Source organism: Lotus japonicus, chromosome 3, assembly GCF_012489685.1.
Source record: "Lotus japonicus ecotype B-129 chromosome 3, LjGifu_v1.2".
NCBI classification, from domain to species: domain Eukaryota; kingdom Viridiplantae; phylum Streptophyta; class Magnoliopsida; order Fabales; family Fabaceae; genus Lotus; species Lotus japonicus.
Genome location: NC_080043.1, coordinates 16377842 through 16404336, shown reverse-complemented (window position 1 = coordinate 16404336; position 26495 = coordinate 16377842). Strand labels below are relative to the sequence as shown.

At 35.3% G+C, this 26495-nt stretch overlaps 1 protein-coding gene and 1 long non-coding RNA gene across 3 annotated transcripts; both read right to left on the bottom strand.

Moving 5' to 3' along the window:
• Positions 1-1709: 1709 nt before the first annotated feature.
• On the bottom strand, positions 1710-3542 carry LOC130749180 (uncharacterized). Its single transcript, XR_009022872.1, has 2 exons — positions 3224-3542; positions 1710-3065 (listed from the first exon to the last, which is right to left on the bottom strand). It is a non-coding gene; the product is annotated as an uncharacterized LOC130749180 (long non-coding RNA).
• An 11880-nt stretch (positions 3543-15422) lies between these two features.
• On the bottom strand, positions 15423-19149 carry LOC130745682 (aspartic proteinase NANA, chloroplast). 2 transcript variants are annotated; one of them, XM_057598044.1, is made up of 3 exons: positions 18048-19149; positions 16642-16704; positions 15423-16461 (listed from the first exon to the last, which is right to left on the bottom strand). In XM_057598044.1, exons 1-3 carry the CDS (start codon positions 18731-18733, stop codon positions 15645-15647), a joined length of 1566 nt encoding a protein of 521 aa, XP_057454027.1. In that variant the 5' UTR covers positions 18734-19149; the 3' UTR covers positions 15423-15644. The 2 variants fall into 2 exon arrangements, with proteins under 2 accessions (XP_057454027.1, XP_057454028.1); XM_057598045.1 differs by lacking the exon at positions 16642-16704 and having other exon boundaries at positions 18048-19148.
• Positions 19150-26495: the final 7346 nt, after the last annotated feature.

Below are 26495 nucleotides of genomic sequence, written 5' to 3'. Positions count from 1 at the left end.
CCTCTTTCCCCACAATCTCTCATTCCCTCCCAAATCGTTGAAACCCTTCTTCATCCCAATTCCCAAAGCAACCTCATCCTTAATTTGTTAATTCTTCCACTCTTCTTCTTTTCCAATTCCACGACACTCAATACTTTCCCCAATATATGTAAGTTAACTCTGATTTGGGAAAAAATGGTATCAACCAAGACCCACAACCACCATTTAGATTCGGTTTCGATTCACTAGTGTTCGCGTATATCGAATCTTATATGGGAAAAATACGATATTAGTCGAGATTCACTCGCATTCACTCTCTCCGCCTCTCTCACATGTTTGTGAGCACTGTGAACTACGTTATTGGCACTGAACAAGGTCGTAGCAAGGTAACCCTATCTCTCTCCCTTTTTGTATTTGTTTTTCCATTTGAGAAATGAAATCTGCTAGTTTGGTTCATGAGATTTCGAGACTTATTCATCCTACTTATCAGATTTGGTGGAGCCACATCTACAGAGAAAACAACTTAGTGACAGATGCTACTAAGTATGGTCTTTCATTCCAGAATCAGGCCGTATTGGTGATGTTCTTACTTCATCCTTCATTTTGCATTGTGTCATTTCTAAGAGTAGTGCTGGAATCTCCAATAGGAGGGGTTTGTGAACTCTTTTTCCATTCTGGGCTTTTAGCCCCATGATTCATTAAAAAAAAGCCACATGGAGGCCAGTCAATTAACTTTTTTGGAAGACAACAATGGATATGTAAACATTGGATGGAGAAGCGGAAAAGATTGGAGAGAAAATATATGCATTGCAGCGTGATTTTGAAGTGACAATTTCCCATGGATGACAATAGTCGTGTAGATCATTAGAGATAATAGAGGATACATAAGTAGTGATTAACGGGGCAAGTCTACCTTGCTTTTGAGGTTGGGCCTAAATCACACGTTGAAGGCCCATCAAAAGGCTATTGTTTTTTATTCTTCTTCTTGAAATGGCTATTACGTTGCTTCTAGTGAGACAAGAAATAATGTATTGGATAGTGGAGATTTGGATTTAGGGGTGAAGTGGTTTCTAGAAAATAAAGGAAAGAATCAGTTGCGGAAAATTAAGTTTCGACTTTCGAGAGCCCAGGATTTTGGTTTCCTCAGGTGGGCCTGAGTAAAATGTGGACTGGGCTGAAAATTATTTGATGATCCGAACCAAGTCAATGATTCGGGTTTATTCGGTTAATTGGTTCACTTTAATTTCAATCCGAAACAAACTAATTGCAATTAGTTCGGTTCTTGGATTTGTTTTTATTTTTAATTCTTTATTATTCGTAACTCTTTCCTATTTTTATTGGATTAAATCATTTTGATTTTGTCATATTGATTATCATGTGTCCAATTAGTATCATATTACCCCTGAAGGAAAACATAAGTGGTAAGAGCTGAGTGACATATGAGTTGAGAAGAGAAAAGTTCAGAGATCAATTCCTAGAGGGTATAATTTATCTTTCCGATCTACCAAAAAGAATTAGTATTAATTATATTGACAAAAAAACTAATGGTGAATGCTTACTTTATGTCACGACCCAACCTAGATGGTGACCGGCGCATAGGTTAATCATCCTAACCTAGCAAGCCTTAACTAATTGCGCATAGAGATGGAAAGACTTTATAATACCTATATATGACATATTTATGCTTCAATGAATTTTCTATAGAAAATTCGGCAGGGTCTCCCCTAAAATATGAACTATCCAAAATATTATAAGAGCCTATAATAACAAAATGATAGCAGCAAGTTCAAAACAAAGCCTCCCAAAGCTATATAGGACCAAGGCTATATAATAAAGGTTCTAGTAGACCACATATTAGAGCCACTACGTAAAAACAACGCACAAGTTAAAGTGACATTTACAAAACAAGTTTTAACTCAATAACATGGGTCAGACACAACAACACTAGTAGCCCTTTTAGCAGAAGGGCCTCATGAAGGATCCTAAGTCGACTGTCTAGAGGATGTGGTTGGTTCAACACGAGCCTGATTACCTGAATTGATAAAAGAAAACAACAGACAAGGTAAGTCACCTCATAATTAGTGAGTAAATACTAGAGAATAAAGAAAACAAGCAGAATTAAATTAATGTTATGAGGAATGATATTCTTGGTCTCATCCAAATCATTGCATACAAATCATATTATACACAACTAAGTAAGCTATTACTCAAATAAAAGAACAAAAACAAACTCTCTGCTTGTAAACAGAATCTTTAACCATGTCGACATAGGCTCCCCGCCTAAAAGAATCAATAGCAGGCTCCCCGCCTCAAATTACCAATAGAAGGCTCCCCGCCTGAAGAGTCAATTGCAGGCTCCCCGCCAAGAAAATAAACAGCAGGCTCCCCGCCTGGACATATAATTCATAACAGGCTCCCCGCCTAAACGAATCATAGTCGAGCTTCCCGCCCGAACATACAACACGGTGAACCAAGGCTAATGTTTACTATCATTAGCTACAGGTTCTAAGAGATCTTCTTCCTCTTTCAGAAAAATATGTAATCAGTCTACTTAGCACGTTAGTAAAATGGTTTAGACAACCATTGAACTATAACATCAGTAATTTCACCACATATCCCAAGTCATAAATCATAAAATAGTTGAACAATGATTTTATCTCACTTTGTGGTAATAAGAAGATATATCAGTTATAATAAGATAATTTATAAACTTGCTATACTCTCCATCATTTTACTCACTGACTTCTTGAGCAGCTGAAACAGAAGTTGTCCTCTGATGCTAATGAGCCAAATTTGTAAGATCTAGAGTAAAAATAAAATATTAAATTAGTGCTCTAAGGGATAGCTTCAAAATTAAATCAATTTCCAAACCTAAATTGTTTTACAGATTACCTCAGTCTTTTAACTTAGACTTTCACTCAGCTTTTCCACCTCTACAATGTAGTTTCTAATGATCTTAAAATTTTCCTAACTAACCTCAATCACAGAAATGCCCAAGAAAAGTACAACACACAACTAAGAGCTCTTACCCAAATTTCCTATGTTCCAAAAGTTCATAATATGAATGTCTGAGCTTTTCCTCTTCTCTGTGACATACCCAAATTTCTAACACATAAGCTATCAATTCTTATATAAAATTTTAACATGCAAAAGAAGAGATACTTAATTTCTCAATACTTCCTTCCTAACCCATTTTTCCCTTCCCCTATGGCAGAAGACACAGTAGAGATCAAGACTTCCTTACCTTACTTCTCCAAAGATGCGCCCTTGCAGGACCTCCACTGCATGCAGATTTCTGATCCTAACACTGTGAAGTCTTCACGCTGTCCCTACTCTCTGCTCCTCTCAAAATCTTTTTTTTTTCTTTCTCTATCCCCACTTTACATACTGTGTCTTTTCTAAATATCTATTCCCTTTCCCAAAAGTTGTTTTTAATATATGTAATATCTTTAGTTGTAATCACCAAAGGACCTCGTGGAAGTCAAAACAACTTGCAGAGATATCCTTTTAAGTATATAACTATTTTATATGCAAACACAATATTCTAAAATCACGTTCTGTTTTGTTTTTTTTTTTTTTTTTAAATAACATATATATTCTAACTAGTTATATATAATCAGATGGAATATCATCTTAGCATTGGGATATATATATACCATTCCCAAGTGCTAATATCTCTTAAAATTTTATGATAGCATATAAGTTAGTAAATTATGTTTACTTAGTTTCAGGGATATATAAAAAAAAATCCCTAGGATGTTACACTTTAGCCTTTATCACGTGGTATCACTTTCATCCTTAAACTTTAAAAATCCATCTTGTAGCCCCTAAATGTTGCAAATATCGGTCAAGTTAGTTCCTCTGTCAATCTATTGATGATACCCTTCATCTCATCGTCGTTAGAACCCAAGCAACAGAAACCACAACACCACCACTCCCCCCCTCTCCCCTCTCAAAACCCTCGATCAGAGGTTTTAAGGAGAGAAGCTCAGAAACAAGAGAAATCCATAAAACCAGATCAATATCTAAAACAAGATAAACCCACAAACCAAAATGAGAGAAACCCACAAATCCAGAACCAGATCTTCCATCCCACTACCATCACCTGCCACCGTCGCAATCAATCTCCTATTTCCAATTTTAATTGAAGATTATGTTTTAGAAATTAGTGTTGAATTTATAGTTTTAATTTAACATAAAAAATATAATAAATGATTTGTTCACATTATGAACATGAGATTGTGTGACTCAACTGACAAATGATTTGTTTTGTCACTCTCAAGTTCTAGATTCGAATCCCCCTACACTTTTTTTTTCTTCGTAAAATGGTGATTTTTCAGTAGGGACTAAAGTTTCCAGAGTTTGTCACATTCAGGGACTAAATTGCTCAACGTTTTTCACGTCAACATTTAACAACTATGTCATCTTCGTTAGTTGACCAAAACTGACGTTTGCCACATTCAGGGACTGGGGGATGAATTTTTTAAAGTTTATGGACGAAAGTGGCATCGTGTGACACTTTCAAGGACCAAAGTGAGCATTCACGTAAAAGCAAAAGCAAGTTTAGGATGTGAGTAAGGGAGTGATATACAACACTAAGCACACCTCAATCATCTCCTGAATATGCAAAACAAAAATATAAATCCAACCTAAGTTGGTAATCGTGATGGGGTTGGAAAGAGGGGCCAATGGCCAAAAAGAAAAAAATCATTAGGTTCAAGGTCTAACATCTGGGATCACATCGATCGCTTCTCAGAAATACTGAATCAACGAACCAATGACGAAGATATAACGTTGAAAGAATGCAATGAACTCGACAGTACCAACGGTTGCTCAGACTAGTGAAGAAGGAAAGGCTGATGCAAGCCTGAAAAAGAGTCGTAATTAAAGATATCATAAAATCAAACCGACCGATCACTATATGTATAACTTCTTAATGTGTTTGTATCTACGTTTAAGTTACCCAAAAATACATTCCCTTCAATCATATAAGAGACATGGTATTTTTTTTTAATAAGCAAGATATATGAATTATCTAAAATCACATTCCAACTGCCTTGCAATTTACGCTGATAAAGATACTACTACAGTCTACAAATCATATATCTTTATCATAATACAAAAGCTAGCAATTGACTATGCATGACGCGGCGCATGTGCTCACAATACAAATTGCAATATGAAGTGAGGTTAAATTATGATCACGAATGCACATGGGCTTGAAAGTTGAAAATTGAAATTTTGGCTTTATTCTTATTATTCCCTCAAGAAATGTTCCAAGTCTCATAATTCTTCTTCTGAAAACTTTCCCTGGCTATATTAAAGTATGCAGAATGTTAGCAAGATGCATTTGAAAAAACAGGTACAAACGAGAGTAGGAATGGCTACGGCCAGTTAATGCGCCTTGATTGATGGCAATGATTGATTGATTGATATTTAATTGGATTTGGTCAGCCCTTATGCTTCTATATATTTTCGTTTTGTTAATTCTCATAACATATTCATTTTTATGTGTGTGAATATCTGGTAAAGTTACATTACAGACAGATATTCATCATTAATAATTGGCGATTACCTCAATCTCGTTGACATTTTTTATCTACTACCTTTGATTATAATTTCTTATTCTATATATTCTAGTATGATGAATTATAAAACGATTTCTATAGTAAAAAAAAGTTCTTCTTTCTGAGAGGTAAGAAATTAGTGTTCATAAATGTAATAGCCAACTTAGACACTTTGGTGGTTAGCTGTAGACCAATGAAGTTAGTGTTCCACAAATCTAACATAGAGAAGATGCATGCATATATACTGGTGGACCTGAATGCCAACCAGTGATTGAAAACACATGGAGTATAATTGACAGCAGCCTTATTCTCTTCAATTGTGGAGGATATTGCATGCATGGGTACTTGTATATGGCTGCTGACCAAGTTTCTTCTTATAGGGCTAATTAATGTTGTGTAACATGTTTTTATTTTATTTTTGCGGAACTATGAAAAGCATGAACTTCAATGTCATACCCAAACATACTTTTGAGAGATCAAGCTTCAAAGTCATATAAATCTTGTTAACAAGATGAAGATGAAAAAAAGGAAGATGAAGAAAGAATGCATTGATTGAGGGGGAGGATTCTCAATCTATTGAGAAGTGCATCTTCTACATGGGTTCTTATAAGCTGATTTGATCCAATCAATCAAAAGCCATGTAGCAAGAATAAGAAGAGAAGAAGCTTGCTAATGTTAGTTGATGGTCCAATTCTACACTTCCACTTCTAGATGACCTCAAATGCAGGAACAACAACGAGATGAAGAATAGCAAGACATAGCTGATTCAACGAAGATATTCAAGTCTATGCTAGATGGAAGATTGATATTGATCAAGAGCGTCCAACGTCTACTCAACAAGGTGATCAAGTCAAGTCAAGAAAAGGATTCAGCACAACTCATTGTCTATTAGATATATCCTATACAACTAGAGATGAATTGATTTTATTGTATATTTTATACATCTCATAAGTATGTATGAACAACACTCTTGATTGTAATTAATTCATATCAATATGCCCGAAGAGGCATAAAAAAAATACTTGTTATGTCTAGAGAGGTAGAGATAAAAGAATACTTGTTGAGCTTGAAGAAGCTTGTTAAAGAATATTCAACAATGCTTGGAGAGGCAGGACAAAGAATACTTGTTATGCCTAGAAAGGCAGGGGTACGAGAATACTCGTTGAGTCTAAAGAGCCTTGCTAAAGAATACTCAACAATGTTTGTAGAGGCAGTGGTAAAAAAATACTTGTTATACCTGTAGAGGTAGTGTCAAAAGAATACTTATTGCCTGCAAATACAATGTATTAAAGAATACTCAACAATGCCTGAAGAGCAGTATAAATAATACTTGTTGCCTGCAAGGACAATATATAAAAGAATACTCAACAATGCTTGAAGATAGAGGATAAAGAATACTCAATGTGCCTGGAGAGACACGTACAATAATACTTGTAAGGAGAAGTCTTTGATACTTGATAGTGAAAATCTTGGTTGTTGCCAAGGACTGGATGTCGCTCACCGATATAGGGTGAACCAAGATAAAAGACTTGTGTGCATTGTCCGGTGCTTAACTTTTTATCTTATCGTCTGCACATCTCGTATCTGGACTACAAGATTAACTGAAGCAATTTATCTACTAAGTCTAGTAAAATCTAGTCAATCATAATCGAATTACATGGACACAATCCAACCGCCCTTGGTGTGTCACTGTGGTCTAAACTTTTTTTGTGTCTTTCTCAACATAGAAAGGGATCCTAAAACCCTATAAATATCTCTCTCACAACTATGTGAAGACGACTGCCAAACCTGCGATCTTAGAACAAGTGTCAAACTTACATCTCTATAGCGCCTTAATCACCATATCAACACTATTATCATTTGTATGAACTTCGACCAATTCCAACAACCTAGCATACAATGTATCACATATCCAATGATACCTTACATAAATGTGTATGAACCTAGAATAAATTTTTTGATTCTTACCAAGATGAATCACACCTTAACTAGCACAAAATAACAAGTATTTGTCTTGGAAAAAATATAACTCCTCAAGAACTTCTTCAACCCAAGAAATTCCTAGCATGCTTCTATATTGACAATGAGCTCTGCCTCAGAAGTGGACAATGCAACACACCTCTACAATCTAGATTTTGATGTCTCAGTTCCTTCTACAAACTTAATCAAGTAGCCTAAACTTGATTTTTGGAATCAATGTATCCAACCATATTAAAATGAATATAGCCCACAAAGTTAGGCTTATCACCTTCAAAACAAAGTCTCAAACCGGTAGTACTACAAAGATTACTTAAAACTCATTTCACAACATTCAAATCCTCTCTACATGGATTTGAGAGAAATTTATTCACTGTACTAATAACATGCATTGTATTTGATATTGTACATCATTGCACACATCAAACTACCCATAAGAATTTCATAAGAAACTCATTGCATATTTGATTTTTTAGCTTCATTTGAAGGACTTTGTTTACCACACAATTTAAAATGAGTAGTAAAAGGAGTGCTCGCCGCCTTAAAATTTTTCATATGGAATTTCTGTAACACTCATTTCTCATAATGCTTTTATGACAACCAGAGTTTCTTGTCTTGCCTATCACGCATGATTCCTATACCAAAAATGTGCTTAGAGGCTCATGTCTTTCATGCAAAATGACTCGCTCAATTGCTTTTTTAACTTGTCAACCATTGAAATATTTTTCCCAACAATAAGCATGTCATCAAAATACAAAAAAGGTATAATGAAATCATCAACAAACTTTTTATAAAGACACAATGATTAGAATTAGTCTTCTTGTAGCCTTGTTCACACATAAAAGACTCAAACTTCTTATACCACTGTTGCGAAGCCTGCTTTAAAAACTATATAGATTATTTCTCAGCCTACACACATACTCTACATTTCCTTTAACAAGAAAACCATCATGTTTCTTCCCACTGTTTTTAGCAACCAATGCTTTTGTCATATACAATTTAGTAATTTTTTTCCCTCTGGCCACAACCAAATTATCTTTGGCAAATTTCCATTTTCTAGAATCAAGGTGGTTATTACAATCACCATCATCCAGTATATGTGAAAAATCAAATTAAAGTGGACATCATGTTTGACTCCTCTAAGCAACAACTAAACTCCCACATTCCTGGAGATATCTCTTAATCTCTAACGAGATTACGATATCGGGTACCAAGAACGAGAAAAGCAGAGGGTAATAACTATTTTTTCATATCTCAAGTGATCTCTAGAGATATCTCTTAATCTCTTTTAATATTCTGAGATTACCACGAGATTACGAGATTAGCTTACTTGATCTGAAATATCAAAAAATGAGTAGTACAAGGGCATTTCAGACATTTGACCCACCAATTTAGGGTTTTCAACAAAATCAATCCTCATTCTTTCATTCACATCTTTTGTTCATTCCACTCACATAACTTATAGTGACTTATTTGTTCTTGTTTTACATTTATCATAATTTGTGTTGATGCTTTGTTAATTTGTTATGACGTACGTACTTTAGATTTGAATATTTAGTAATTTTATGCATGACTTTAATTGTCATTGTTGGATGATTTGGATAACTTTTAGTACTATGTGTGTGACTTCATCATTATTGTTGCTTTAAAAATATTATTTTTGCACGAGGTAATCTCTTACGAGATCACGTTACGAGATTACCTCACCTCCACGAGATTAGGTAATCTCTAGATATTGACAACCTTAGCCACATCATTGTTACTCATCTTCAAGACTCCAAAATCACTAGAAGTGTAAGATGTGAAGAACTCATCCCTTGGTGTAACTTGCAGTGTAGCACCATTATCATTTATCCACTTGCTCTCATCAGATACAAGATTAGATGAGCCATAGTCACGGAGAATAATAAGATCATCATAAGTAGCAGTAGTAACACGGTCATCATCATAATGAGCGTTCTTTTTCTGCTTACCCTTCTTTCCTTTGGTCTCCCTTTTCCACTTAAAACAATTCATCTATACGTGCCTTATTATGTGACAATAATGACCCTGCACATTCTTGTATTTGGAATTGGACTTGATTCTGCTTTGATCTCTACCCCATTTTCATTCCTTTTTTCCTAATTTCTCTCATACTTTCAGTGGCAAGTTCCTCGGCATGAGATAAAGTACCATGTGTCTTCCTTCTCATATCCTCATTAAGAACACTTCCCTTTACATTTTCCAAAGAGAATACACCATCAAAGGTTGAGTTTGTAATTAAAACCTGAAAGGTTTCCTTAGAATCTTGTAGAGTATTCGGTAACCATAATCATAAGACTTCATCATCAAACTTGATACCCATTCCTGAAAAATGATCTTGGAGTCCTTGAAAATCATTCAAGAGATCTGCAATAAAAGTCTCTTCCTTTTACCTCAAATTCATAAAGGAATTCAACAAATACAATTTATTATTCTCCAATTTAGAAGCATACAAAGATTAAATCCATGTCTAGGAGGATTTTGCTTTTTCTCATTACCAATGTGATTGTAAATGTTCTCTTCTACATACTACCAAATAATTGTAAACATTCTGCAGCTCAAAACTCCATTAATCCTCATCAGACTTGGCCTTCGGCTTCTCATTAGCAAAAATATGAAGATGCAAATTCTTCACAAATATAAAAGTCTTTATTTCCCCCTTCCATAATTGATAATTAGTGTTATTAAAACAAATCATTCTATTTGTATTAGCCTCCATCATTCAAGCAAGTCAAATAGCTCATAATCAAAAAGCTCATATGTCACTCTAATGGAAGATTCAACTCTGTCAAAGCAATATGTAACAAATAATTATTTTTTCAAATTGCAAGAATCCGTTAGGAGCACTAACAAATCATCGCAACAACTAAAAGTCACACAAACGAAGAGACCACAAGATTTTAAAGAGGAAAAACATTCTCATTGTGAGAAGTAAAAAATCAAAGGCACAACACAATCAATCAAACTCTATTATGATCAATTAAGAGTTCAAGAGAGTTTCAAATCACAACACAAATACTGCTCAACAATTGACCAAACAACAAAATAAGAAGCATAAATTAAAGAGAACCAAGAAAATCAGAATTTTGTGCTGCTGGTAGAGTATGTTTTCTCCCACCTCAAACACTTTCTCACTGATTCAAGTGTGTAAATTGAAGAACAAAATGTTGTAAACATGTTGTCCAAATTTTAACTCGATCCAACAGTAAACGAAGTTGTAGTGATGAGTATTCCACAATGGCTTTAAGTTTGGGCGAAAATAGTTTCTTTTTTTTTTTCTTTTCTCTTGTCTCTCTAGCTAAAGTGAAGTGTCTCTCTTCCCCTAATCTAATCTGACCTCTCTCCGCTAATTGAGATAAGTGAATTTGCACATTTTGAACGTTGCTCCAAAAGGGTGCCCGAAAACCCAACAGATCCATCAAACCACCTAGAGTGTGAATGGGAATATATATTAGAGTATTTACACTAGCTTAAAGAGAAAAAAAACACTCTAATATGACCAACATATCACTTCGGCAATATACAGCTGGATTCATGTGTGGGCAATAGAATAATCTTCAGTTGTTTTTTCAACAAAAATATTTTTTTCAGTAAAGGCCACCTACTTGTTGAGTTTCTCAATAATATCTCCTAGCTTTTTCTTAAAAGAAAAAGGAGCTAGCACCATATTAGGAAATCCAGATTGCATTATTATGCAGTCTTCAAACATTGCACGTGATGATTAGGTTTCATAAGTTAAAAAGGTATTTATAAAGTAGTAAGAAAAGAAGGAACAAAGATGAAAAAGTAGAGATGATACTATTTCATATAAGGTTCTTTGTCGTCTATAGCACAAACTCCAAACGTACTGTTAACTCTACGGGATAGTGACTTATTGATAATTGATTAGTGGGTCTACAGAGGATATTTAATTTTAATCAAGTAATAGTACCCAAATTAATGAACGGAAATATATATATATTTTATCTAAATTGTCTTTATTTAGTGTCAGACGTGATCTAAAATGAATGATACGTGGGGTTTGGATCCTCTCATGTGTAAAAAAATTTGAGAGTGTCAAGTTTCATCATCTCACCATTAATTTTATTTTATTTTATTTTTCATTTATTATCTACACAAAAGTTAATGGTGAGATGGTGAAACTTGACACTCTCAAGTTTTTTTACACATGAGAGGATCCAAATCATAAGTGGGACCAACTACACTGTCACTATATGCAAATGAGGGGTTGTCTGAAATCTAAATGACTTTCTTGTCTTTAAAAAAAAAACTATGTTGTGTTTTGATGCTATGGCTTTTGTTTGATTAATGAAAGCATTTTTCAAAAAAATAAATAAAATCTCTCTGCTGTGTGAATTAATTTCCGTCACAAAATTTGTCGCTAAATTCTAACAATTTTTTGTTCTATTGTTCTCAATTTTCCGTCACTAATTTCACCACTATTAGTTATAAATATTATCGATCACAAAATTATATTTTTTGGGTAGTGAAAATTTTCGTTAGCATCAATCATCCTTGCTTATTTATAATCTTTTGGGTTAATCCTCTAATTGGTCCCTGTGGTTGTGTGGCCGTCTGAAATTAGTCCCTCCCGTAAAATCTAAGTCATCGTGTTTGAAAAAGTGTGTGTAGCAGGTCCTCGCCGGAGGGACTAATTTCCACACACTTTCCAAACACGAGGACTTAGATTTTACGAGAGGGACTAATTTCAGACGGCCACACAACCACAGGGACCAATTAGAGGATTAACCCTAATCTTTTATTATGAGTTTCTTTTCTATTCTTATGATATGCGTGCGTGACAATGATTGGAGTAGCAAACTTTCGATATATAAGCTTCATATTATTGCCAATTCATGAACATTGGTTCTTTTGTCTCAATTTAGTGGTTACTGAATTTTCAAGATATGACTTTGCTAAAACGGAAAGCGAACGAGTTCGATCGGACACCATTAACAAAAAGCCTGTGTGTTTTTAATTATTAAGAAATGCTTATATTATAGATTTTTTTCCCCATTTGACGAGTGTTCTCAACTTCTCATTAAGAGTAAAACTAATATTATTTAGCATTATGATCATCTCTCTCAACAAATGACGTTCTATATGATTGACTCGAATATTTACGTTTTAGCGTCAACTATATGATAGCAGATCTATTGTGTTAGCTTAGCCGACTCAAAATATAGTGTCAGTCGGGTCATAACACCCAAATTTTATAACTTGAATATTTGTATTTATGATTTTCATGTTTTAATATGGTAAAAAGAGTAAATTCATTTATGTGTGTCAGTGTGTGATTGAAAAATAATTAAGTTAATAACATCTATAATATAACACTTTAATATAGAATATAAGGAATGGATGACTTCTGAATGAGGGCATTGCAGTAATTTACCATTATAAGGGTGGGGCATAGAAATGAGCTACCATGGGAAAGGGGAGCTAAAAACTCTAAACTCCCACACATATACTCAAACACGATTTGGATGAAGATAAATAATTCAAGAGAGAGTGAGACATCCAACTTTAAGAAAACTTCATTCATCCTAGTATAACTTGTTTATGAGTATAATTCTCACTTTCCTCTCCATACTGTATTTCTACCCCATTTATTAGATTAAATCATCTTTGAGGTATACTCTTGTTGTTCTTTGCCTGAAAGTGATTACTATTGGTTGTTTGAGTCATTGAATCATGTATAATCCCTTGTTGTTTGTGTTATTGTGACCTTTTTGTTTTTTATTCTAGGTTTTGTTTGAGTTTGGAATCGTTTGGATTAAGGTTGCCCATACTGGTCCAAACTGAACCAGATGTGAGTAAATCGACGGTTTATTACGAAACTGACTGGTTTGGTTTGACCGTTCCATTTTTATGGATTCATGTAGGTTTAACTGTTTGGTTTCAGTTTGGGATCCAACTCGACCGACCCAGGTTTCTGAAAAAAATTGCAGTCCAAGTCCAATCCTTCTAACCCTAGTCTGACTATATAATTTATCTCACTTCTTCTCTTCCTCTCAACCCTAGCTGACACCCCCACCATCCTCTTCTTTCTTCTCTTCCTCTCAACCCAACACCAACATCGCGTACGTCCTCTTTCCCTCAACCCTAGCCGCCACCCACCACCTCCTCCATCCTCTCAATCCTAGCTGTCACACCCACCACTGCATCCATCCTCTCAACCCAACGTCGCACCTCAGTCGTGACCCCTCTCAATCGTCGTCTCTCTTCCCGCCACCCGACGAAACCACTTCTTCTCTCTTTCGGTCGCAACCCTAGCCTCTCCCCTTCCTAGAACTAGCTGTCACTCCTCCATATTTCTTATGCGAACGACAATGGTTCCCCTCTCCACTAAGGCATGCAAGAAGTGATGAAGATGGATTCACCTTCCTTCTCTACCTTTCCCTAATAAAAGGTTAGTTCTTAGTTCTTACCCTTTGACCTTAATCCCCCAAAATTCTCTTCTTCTATTTGTCTGACCCATTTCCTTTTGTTCTTCCTCAGAAAATATTTCACTTTCACTCATTGGTCATAGATTTGGATGTTGCATGTCAAGATTTGAAGTTTGAAGTTGAAGATACAATCTCACCTCATTGAACAAGAGGGTTTCTTTTGTCTGTTTTTTCTATCTTTTTAAGTTAACTTCTGTAAAGATTTTATTTTTGGTTAATGGAAGACAAGTGTTAAAATGTTGTTTTATCTCTTTTCATTTATTTTTCTAATATGGGTATTATATGGAAAAACATCATTTAATACTTTATTGGAAGTCTTTTTTTTAAGTCTAAGTGGACAGTTATTATAAAATAAAAAAATATCTTAAAGTTGAGAGTTATTTTGAAAGAGAAAGAATATAGGTTAACAATACAGAAAAATAAATAAACTGAAACTTTATTTTGTCGGCAAAGATTTCAGAATTAATGCACGAGACATTATTTTTGAGATAAGTTCTCCAACATGTTTATGTTTTAGAGGAACATGTAGTAATTCAGGTATCCAATTTTGTTATTCCTTCCAAGAAACAGAAATATCCGGTCACATATATAAGCAAAACACACATTTTAGGTTCATTCATTTAATGAATGTATCTAGTCATTATTAATGGTTAGATACATTCATTAAATGAATGAATCTAAAATGTTTTTTTTTTCTTATATATGTGACCGGAGGGTGTACTTTGTCATGACATAACATAGTTACATTTATTATTTAACACTAACCCCCATAAATTAACACTTGATTGTGACATCTCTCTATTATTCAAAGAGAAGCAATGCTTGTTGGGCACCAGGCAGGCATGCATATTTTATCACACAAAACTAATTCAGTCTTCTAGGACGCAATCTCTTTTCACCCTTCTCTTTGGTTGAAAAAATTATAAAATACTAGATATTTACATAATTTCTAATTTATATAAATTTTACACAAGATTCGCAATCTGCAGACAGGTAATAAAAAGATAAAAGATTAAGATAATATTATTTCAATGTCAAAAGTTAAACTTCACTACCTAATCAGTGTCCTAAATCCTAATGACTATCAATTACGACGGTTAAGAATGATCGTTTAAGTTGAAAGTTCAATCATTTAAACCGAATTCTTGAAGAGACGTGTATCTTCGATACCAATTAAATAGAAATTGTAGAAAAATAAAATTAAAAAGGAGAAGATATAAAATGAGTTTTCATATACACTATTTCTCTGTCATTTCATTTTCATTCATCTTTATCTTCCTTTATCTCTATATTCCTATCAAATGAATTTTCATAACACTAATTTATTTTTATTCTCTTCACATTTTATCTAGGTGTAAGTCTAATTCACATGTGAACATAACTTTTTCCAATAAAGAAGAATGGTATTTGGTATGGATGTAACAACATATTATGTGGCCCAACAATGAATCATTAACATCATAAGAACTTCAATTAGATGTACATGATACATGTTTACACGTAATATTTTACAAAGCATTTTGAAAGAAAGAGGAAAACAAAAGGAATCCAAAGAATAATAATCATCCAATTCCAACAAAAGCACCCAATTATGTAACTTTGTCTATAAAGAAAAAGGGAGAATTAAAGAGAAATACAAGAAGAGGAATATCTAGTTACAAGCCGAAGGAGCAAATCCCACAGTGTTGTGAGCCAAGTCAAATTCCCAGAGATGATTTTGCTGCATAATATTGCCAATAACAGAGGCACCAGGCCCATTGATTGCAAGCACTCCAATGCACTTCACTTGGGGTGCCACATCAATGATGTAGCTCTTCACCGGTGGCTCAAACCTAACTCCCCCTGCAAAATGAAATACTAACCTTGGCACACTACTCTCATCAAAACCCTTAGCATCAAAGCAATAATCTAACCCTCCAAAGTCTCCTGCCGGAACCCTCTTCACTTTGGTTAGGGACTTCTTCAGAGCTTCAAACAATTGCTCATAAGCTGGAAGAGCAAGGTTGGTCAATGTTGTGCCTGAGTCAATTATAGTGCCTCCTTGCGCATTGAAATCCCAAACCTGAGATGGAATTTTTAGCATTTGGCCTCCAACTGAAATGCCTACTACATTCACACCATAAAATGGAGCTGCCAAAAATAGTTCTGTTCTTCTCATTTCACTTAACAATTTGACTTTCGGGGTACCAAAAGTAAGGTAGCTAGAAACGTTTTGGTGGCTCAAATGGTCAACTAGACAATAGGAGAATTTGCCACCATATTGTAGAGCTGCTTTATCAACAAATGCATCCTTAGCATAACCTAAACCCAGTATGCCACCTGTGTCTTCATTGAAGGTTACCCCATTAACTATGGTTTTTGTGCATCCAATTGTCAGATTATGCAATTTTCCTTTCCTTCCATTTGAGAGTTCTACAGTGATTGTGTCACTGCCAAAGAATCCCTTTGCAGATGATCCATCAACATAGCTGTCATGGATAAGATCACAAAAGTCAATAATTGAATATTGTAGATAGAAAAAATTAAAAACTAATGTTGTGTACAAGAGTAAATTCATCAGAATTGAAGATATTAATGTGAAAACTATGTTGATGGGGTTTGTAGGTGAACTTGGTTAATGAATGGCCAATTTGCAGGCATAAACTAACCAGGGATCAAAATCTTCTGTTCTCGTTTGTGTCCCCTTCTCGGTCGCATAAATAGAATTGTGCCTTGTACCATGTCATTTAGAAACCACACATGTAAGGTTATGTCTTTTGTTAATTGAGATAACTATATTGGTGAGACAGAGAATGAGACACCAAATAGGGACAAAAGATTTGAATCCGACTAATCAGAGTTATATTCCCGCATGCCTTGGTTGCAGAAATATGGGACATGTGATGCTCACCTACTAACATTAATTCTCATTTATAAGCATGGTTGAATGCTGGAAAGAATGGTTGCTGGGTCACCAGCAGTATCATCCAACTTTTGTGCTTGTGTTTGTTATGAGGGTGCTTTTTGTTAATAAGTTCTTGCGAGTTGTTATTTTTTCCCCATTTCTTTTGAAGGAAAAAAGTCAAGCACACTGTAGATCATTCATTACGAGAAGCCATAAACAGGCTTGTTATAAATATACACACACTCCTTTCAGAACTTAAATGCTTTCCAGGACAGGAAATGTTCTGTTCTTTCAAACTTTAAGTGCACCTCAAAGGACATTTAAGGCTTTAAGTTGTGAAGTTAATAGGATAATTCGAAGTTAAGAATTTGAGAATTATTTTCATATATAAAAAGATATTGAATTATGCAACAAACAATATGCTAACATTTGAGAAACCAAACAACTATGATTGCACCCGTTCAATGAAGTCAAAATCATAGTGGACATGAGTTACTTTCATTAGTTTTTGCTTCTATGTATCATGATTTTAACTTCACCATGGTTTTCAAACAAGTTTCCAAACATGCACGGACAACTTCAGCTATCATAGATATCAACTTGTTCTTGTTGTGGCTGTAGTCAAGCCATGAAATTCTTAACTAACCCCATACTCAAAAAAGGGGCAGAAGTAGAACGCCTCTTGGCATATTTTTTATATTAAAAACAGAAAAGAAATCAATGCCATCAAACTCACAACCCTCCTTCAAAAGAGACATGTTCCAGAATTTCATGGCTGGCTTTAAAAATGGAAGTAGACAACTTAATAATGTTTTTTTTTAAAAAGGACATGCTCCTTCCAACCGTCTTAATTGGTTACTTGAGCCCACAAAGAGGAAAAAACTTGAGGTCCAAAAATAGCCTTTACCCCCCCTCTCTCTTTTTCACCCAATTCACCAGCAACACTTGTTCCCAGAATTAAGAACCAAAATAGAATAGGACTTTAATTAGCACCAATGCTTGCTGCAAAGTGCAAACTAACTCTCAAAAAAAAAAATCTGAAAAATTTATGTGCAGCATTTCTGGTAATGTTTTTTGTTCTTTCAGAACAACCCCATGAATTCATTTGCAGCAAAAAGCTAAAATAAAAAATAAAAACAGAGAAAAATGCAATATATAACAAGTACCAACCTGATATCATAGAGGCATGGATCAGAAGGTTTTGGACAATAGGTAAGAGAAAACAGGTCACTTAGCTCAACCTTGCACTTTCTTGAGGAACATGTCACAGTTTTAAATGTCCTAGAACGTTGAGGACAAAACACCCCATTGCAAGGGTTATTATGCCTCACCTTCTTCCCTCTTTTCCTTAACTTTCCCTTATGCTTCTTATGTCCACCACCACCATGGTTTTTGGTTTGGGTTTTATTGTGAGTCTTGTGGACAGAATTAAACCATGTGAATTCGCTTCCGGTGTCCGCGGCGAGCCAAAACTTCTGGCCCGGGGTTCCAACCTTAACCTGGACAAAATACTCACCAAGACCATAATCTCTCCCAGAATGCATTGGCAATTGGAATTGAACCATTTCTGAGTCCTTCCTTCTATGACTCCCATTGTTGCTATTTCTGAGCCCAAACCTCTGATTCATGCTCTGCCTTCGAAGGGTATCTCTCAGAATGAACCCTTTTATGGCCTCAACCTGATCCACCTCGCCTGCAAATCGCCGAGCATCATGCCTGTGTACAAGTTCCATGCTCATTCCCTGCACCTCTTCCTCCTCCAAGTCATTGAAGCCATGGACAACAACAATGATGGGAATCAAGAGGAGGATGATGAGATTTGGATTACACCATTTCATCCCCCTCCACATCTGCATAAATATGAATATATTTGCAACAATACAAATATGTTTGATTCTTTGTTTATAAACTATATTTGTATAGATAGAAAATAATGAGATGGGTGAAAATGAATGTGTGTGGTTTGTTTTGGCACCACAGAAAAAAACTGATTGAATTGATGCAATAATAATGGAGGTTTTCTGAATATGAGGGGCCTGGAGAGGGAAAAAAACAGAGAACAAAGGGGCTAGAAATTAGAGGGAGCTTGAACTGGCTCTGGTTTTGGTTTTTGTTGCTGATGGGTTCATTTTACTAAGGAAAAACAACAAACACAAAGTGGGGATGGGGAATGCAAGTAAGCATTGCAACAAACAAAAGAGGTATGAGATTTTTGTGAGGTACACACAAAAGTGTAGGGCCTTTCTTTTCGCATTTGGGGTTGAGCTCTTCGATCACCCTCTATATATAAATATACGTACATAAATAAATGAATAAACAATTGAATCCTAATAATAATAATTATTGTTATTTACCATCAACCGGCGAGCGTACTTACTTCTGGTTAGAGCGGAGATGTTACGTTTGAGTCATTGCAAATGCAGTTGAATTAAATATTTACTAACAGAAGTTTTGTTTGCCGCCTATAATAGTAGTATTCAGCTCGAATAAGATTGTCTCACTATAAATGATACTAGTAGTTAAAAAAATAAAATAGTTATTGGTAATTTACTTTGTGTTGGTGTTAGTTTGTTGTTGTCCCGTGCATCTTCTATTGCTCTCTTGCTCATGGCGTCAACCTCCACGTCTTGTTTATTTTTTGTTTGTTTTCAAATTTGTCTCGTTTCTTCTCAATAATTGTTACACAGTGATTGAACTCTTAACTATTTTAGAGACTTGTTTGTTTGTTTAGTTGCCCTCCACCACCACCCTGGATATTATTTTTAAGGGGGTTTTGCATTTTAGTACTGTTTTTCTAGTTAGTCTGTTTCTTTGGGGTATTGTTAATTTTTTATGCGTAGGAAAATTTTGGGGTATTATTATGATGATATCTTTCCGTATCATTCTTACTTAAAAAAATTATGAATCATACACATCTATTAGCGGTAGACGATTAGAGAAAGAGAAAGAAATAAAAAAGAGAAGTAATAATGAATGTGATATATAATATAATGTAATAAGAAGTGAAAGATAAAGAGAAAAATAAGGTGCTTATGGGTATCTATACTATTTACTAGTATTGTACTTGTGTCATGCGCGGTTGTATTATATATATATTATGAAAGACAAATTTATAATATTTATAATGAAAAGCTATTTTTTTAAAGATTAATATAAAACTAATTTTTTTGAAAGACTAATATAATTGGGGTGTTACATTTGTGGTATCAAATTTTTGGTTGAGACAACCAGAGCTTTTGAGTAGATTTGTTTGCTTAATATATTTTAACTATGAGATCGATTGATGGAGTGTCACTTGAGGGAAGAGTAAGTTTATTGTTTGTTGTAATGTATTTGGGTTTGAAGGTTGTTCGTAGGTGAAGAACCTGATACTAGCTAGTAGTGGTTATATAGTTGATATACATTAGTTTTAACTGCCTTTTATACCCCATATTGGATGCGACCATAGGCATGAAATTGTCTCGCCGTCATGTTCTTTTGGATTGCACCAATAAGGTAGTTATTTTCTCGATGCTAGACTCGTCGAGTTCTTAAACTCCTACTTTTCGAAACTCTCTTTTAAGAAAGGAGCTTTGAAATCCCTTTTGGCTACGACCGTGGCAGAGACGAAGGAGAATGTCGTACGAGGAATGTCGATTGTGCAAGAGTTTGAAGACTTGTTTCTCGAAGATGCATCTAGAATACCCTAGTCAGAGACATAAAATTTACAATTGATGTGGTACCAAACAACAGACAAATATCGATTGCACCTTATCGGATGGCTCTAGTTGAATTAACCAAGCTGAAGAGTCAACTCGATGACTTAACCAAGAAGGGGTTTATTCGACCTAGTGTTTCCCTGAGGGGAGCACCAATACTGCTCCTTGAAAAGAAAAAGGGTGGGTGTAAGACCCAAGTTTTTAAGCTTAGAATAAGTGGAAGAGATTTCCATTTACGATTAGGCTTGATGTATCGCGAAGGAAAGACTTGAACAAGAGTTTATCGGATGAAATAAATTTACGAAGGAGAAAGTTCAGGAAAAGTCAAAGGATTGTATCAAAGTCGATTTAAGTTATAGCACGACTATTATCCGTTTTAAAACCTAGGACAAGAACCTTAGGAAATCAAACTATGTTCCACCCTTGGAACACTATAGGAATAAAATTTCCAAAAAGTTCCACCCTTGGAACACTATGGGAAAAGTTCCAAAAAAATTTCAGAGAAATGTTAGAACTTCTCTTTTTCCATATATCACAATCGTTTCGAGGCGAAACTCTAGGATCTACGAACGTCCGATTCCAATCATCGGAAGTTTGCCGAAACCGAAACCCTGGTATTTCAAAACCCTAGAATCAACCGACGATGAAGACTTTTTCTATTCAGAGCTTCAAATGAAGATTCCACACGCGTACGCCCACTCTAATCGACGTTCCAAATCTTTCTTCAGAAGGAAGTTTCTGCATCCGAGGTCAAAATCATAAAGTGCATAAAGTGCATTTTAAGCCGGTAAACATTAAAAACAAGCCTCGAAAACCAAAAATCATACTGATATTTCTTCGAAGAATTAGAAGATTCAGCGGGAAGAATATCGTGTCTAAAATACGTTGGAATTAGTAGGAAAAATCGGAATCGCGAAATAATCATTTTCTCGCGTTTTCAATTTCCTATATATAGGACTTCAGAAACTGAGAAAAATCACACCTTCATTTTCTTTCTTCTTCTTCTGCAGACCACGTTCTCTGGTCTTTCTTTTCTTTTTCTTTTCATTTTCTTTGTTGGTTGTGGGTGAGTTTGAGGGAGAAAGGAGGAAGAGTTTTTTTCCGGTTCTTGCCTGATCGTTGCTCTGTTCGTTGCTACGCGTAGGCCTCGAGGTACTGATGTTATTTCTTTCTTCTGATCTTTAAATTCCATCGCTTTTTGTTATGTCTTTTTGTGCTCAAGTTTTGAGCTTTTTGTAAAACTGTCCAAATAGGTTGATTTTAGTGTCTAAATATATTCTCTTCGTACCCAAGAGTACTTCTAGCGGATTACATTTTGCCGAATGTCGCCGAAATGCTGCCGAAATTCATTTCTGTAGAAAATACCCATTTCTGACAAAGGTTCCGCTTTTTGAATCAAAAACCCTCGACTGAGCTTAGCGTTAGTAAGATTAGTCGTCATAATCGCCGTTGGTATCGACCCCATCTAATTTGTTTTTCGAAATTCTGATTTTGAGTTTCCGAGCTAAAAATATTGACCAAAATACCCCTGCGACAGTTTTCGACCCGATAATTTTTCTGAGAGTTTCCCTGGCCTAGATATCGCCTAAGAATACCTAGGAATTGATTTAGATCGAAGAAAAAGTTCGGAAACCCTATTTTACATAGTGGCCGAAACATATTGCTTAGGGTACCGTGTCCAAAAATAATTTTTGATTCTCTATGACCTGAGCCATTGCGTAGCTCTTTCGATTGTCGAAATTTTGGCGCTGGTTTCGTGTCATTCCGAGTTCTGTAGCTCGAGTTATGCTCGTTTTAGTGAACGAAGTTCCATTGTCAATTCGTGCCCAAATGTGAACTCTGAAGCTTTAAAAGCTTTCTTTCCGGTTTCGATTAGCGTTATTAGATAGTGTTACTTCTAGTAGGGCTTGTGTTGATGATTGTGTTTCCTTGTTCTAGGTTCACAACTTCCATGCCCAACTTCTACTCACGAAGGTAAGGGTAACTCAGTTTTAGAGCGTCATTTGAGTCTTGCATGCTTTTATCGCACTGCATGCGTTTGAGATGAAGTTGTTTAAACTTGATTGGCAATTGATTGAAATATTGGTATGCTTTCAATGTTGTATGCTTGCTTATGTTAATTGTTTATGAGACTTATGCCAAATGTTTTCTGAAGGCTTCGGCCGAGTAAATTTATTGAGACGTGTGTCTCCGTTTTCTGAGAGGCTTCGGTCGTTTACTGGTTTCTGTCATTGAACTGAGTTGGTATGCAATTGAATTGAGTTATGTTCGTTGATAATAGGAATAACATGTGGTTACTCCGAATTAATCATTGGTTTGGGGATTGTTGTTGACTGACTTGGCATATAGGCTTTGGTTCTTAAGTGGCGATGAGGTGGGTGTGGTCCCACGTGATTGTCCCGTCTTTCGGGGCGTTATAAAGTGGCAATGAGGTGGGTGTGGTCCCGCGGGATTGTCCCATCTTTCGAGATGTTCTAAAGTGGCGATGAGGTGGTTGTGTCCACCCGATTGTCCCGCCTTGTGTGGCGCAATAAGTGGCTGTCAGGTGATTGTGTTCGCCTGGTTGTCCCGTCTTGTGTGACGTATAAGTGGCTGTCAGGTGATTGTGTTCACCTGGTTGTTCCGCCTTGTGTGGCGATAAGTGGCGATGAGGTGGTTGTGTCCACCCGATTGTCCCGCCTTGTGTGGCGCAATAAGTGGCTGTCAGGTGATTGTGTTCGCCTGGTTGTCCCGTCTTGTGTGACGTATAAGTGGCTGTCAGGTGATTGTGTTCACCTGGTTGTTCCGCCTTGTGTGGCGATAAGCGGCAATGAGGTGGTTGTGTCCACCCGATTGTCCCGCCTTGTGTGGCGCAATAAGTAGCTGTCAGGTGATTGTGTTCGCCTGGTTGTCCCGTCTTGTGTGACGTATAAGTGGCTGTCAGGTGATTGTGTTCGCCTGGTTGTCCCGTCTTGTGTGACGAATAAGTGGCGGTCAGGTGATTGTGTTCGCCTAGTTGTCCCGTCTTGCGAGACGTTATGGTTTGATTGATATTGTTGATATATGATTTTGATGTTGTATTGTTGAGGTTGTCGATATCTGAATTGATAATATATTGTTGAGGTTGTTGATATCTGAATTGATGTTATATTGTTGAGGTTTTTGATATCTGATTTGAGGTCATATGTTAAGTTGTTGATATACGAGTTTAGTTATGTTGCTAGTTTGTTTACCATGATAGGTAATTAAATTTGAATGACATGATTTTCTCTTTCATACATGGTAATTGCATGGAGTTAACCCTTTCTATTTGCTATTTGTTGTTTGGGCGCTTAACGCTATTAGGCGATGGATAGCCTTCCGCTGAAGCTTAGCTGTTCGAGTTGGAGACCGTGATCGTGGGCGGTCGAGTAGAGGTGGATGAAGCAGTTGCTTCTCCCTTTTGGTGGTCTATGTCTGAGTTTCTTTTTCCTTCTGAAAACTCTGTTGTTTAAACCTTATATTCGCCACTTGTCTAAGTGAGCGTACTTATTTTGGAAACATGTTCATGATGATGTAAGACACTATTATTATTATGTCGGGAACGGGTTGTTGAATAAAGTCTATGTTATGTATTCAATTATGTTCAGCTGTTTCGAAAAGGAAAAAAAAATATATTGTGTTTTCTTAGGATTACGAAATAGTCCTTAGATTTTGTTAGGTAACTAATGTGACTCCTCAGTTGAGAAATTGGGGCGTTACAGTGGGCGATCGCGGCTATGTGTTGACTATCGCACGTTAAACAAGGTCACGATAAAGAAATGCTACCCTTTACCAAGGATTGATGACATGATGTGCTAGTTACGAGGAACAGTTGGTGATGAGGAACCGACCCAGGAAGAGCATAGCAACGTGAGAGACCTTGCTGTCGTCTAATCATTTAGTTAACCTAGTTTAGTTTTTCGTTCGAATTTAATGGATTGTACCCACTTTATCTTCTGTTATAGTAATTGCCACATTTTCTCATCGGAAAATGTTCTGAATAATAAGTTTTAGCTGAATAAAATTTATCAAGTGAGTTAAAAGTTCCTTATGATTTAAAGTTGAACTAGAAGTCGTATAAGAAGTTTAACTACTTCTGCATTAAATCTTGTATTTAATTCAGATACTTGAAAATCAATTATAAAATAAAATATAGTTATTTTATAATGATGTTTTATATCTCCATCTTATCTCTTATGACGACCATTGCCCACAAATTAAGGGATTTTATGTTAGAAACTTCAACCTGACGAGCATCACATAACACTATAACACTCCAATATATGCTTACTTGCTTCTATCTATTGTTTCTCGATTATTGAAGAAGATATATATTTAGTTGTTGACACAAGATTAAAAACATTAAGTCTATTTTGAGACGTCGTTGTAAAGCCTAACAAAGAGCATTGCTGATTCTCAATATTTCTAACATCGTATGTACCATAGAAATAAATTCAAAACTCATCAATTTACATTAACAAAACTTTGGAGACGAGGTTTAGGTAGGACCACAAAAAATAGTTATAGTCAGTAAAATTTTCAAATTTTTGGGGACCTGCCAGCCCCTCCCAAAGTGCTCGAGTAAAAAATTAAAAGCCAATATAATTCAAATTTATGAATTAAATGTCAGATAAAAGAGTACTTTGAACTCCAAAAGAACAAAATAGTCACAAGTTTTAAACTTAAATAGCACCAGTCCTGGTCATGAAACTTTAAGGGATACGACATATAGTACGGTTCTACAAAAAATTATTAAATGTTCATAGCAAATGTACTATAAAGTATGGTCGTTAAAATATTTTAGTTAAATTATTTAATTTGCTAAAATTATCGCTTCTTTTTTTACATCGGAAAGATCAATTGCACCTGTCAGGAATCGGTCCCTGGACCCCCACTACCCAACTCGTATGTCTCAAGCTCCTACCACTTGAGCTAAAACACCCCAAAATTAATAAATTATAGAGAAATTGCAATGATTTCACCTTAGGTTTATCATTGTTGCACTGACTTTCCCTTTATTATTTAATAAGACATTAATCACTCTTACTTTATTGAGAGCATTGCACTAATCTTCTCTAAGATTTATTATCATTGCATGAGTCTACCTAAAAATTTATCCTTATAACACTCAACACCCCTCTAACTTTCTAAATAATATATAAAAGAGAGGATGTCCATGCATTTTGCAAACTAAAGAGAAAATCAGTGACATTTTTTATGATGTGAATGCAGTTACCCTAAACCTATAGAAACAACTTATTTATAGGTGGCAAGAAGAGATGGGGAATATAGCCAGCATCAATACAGTGGAAATGGAGCACAGTTTGACTTACTGAAAATCAAACAGGGCCAGTTGGCTGAGAGTGAATGGTTTACAACTAACATTCGCGTTAACCAAATAATTTGCACATTGACCATTTTAATCAAAAGAAAATATACTCTTCACTTTAATAACTAGCTTGCACTACAATTTTGGTATTTTTTTATCAGAAGATGATAATATATTGTTTTTCTATGCTGATTTTCAGGTATAATATGTCTACACAGGAAGTCTACAGTATTATACGCGCATAGCACAATAACGTTAAAAAAAAACATGAAATAAAAAGTATGATATCTAAAAATTTATTTCTGTCAGACTTCATCAAAATTAATATAAGATGGGAGTAGGTGTAAGTAACGTGGGAGCACTAAAGCAAAGGAGTAATGGTCAAACATTTTTGGTTGCATTTTTCTTCAATGTGAAATACTGAAATTTTAAATGTATAATTTTCATTAAATTAATGTACGTAAAAAAATCATTTCCAATTGTTAGACGTTTAATCCTTAAAATTTCCAATTCAAATAAAATAATTCTTAAACTGTCCATTATAAAGAATTTAAGATGATTGTACTTATTTTACACTTGTAACTTTATATC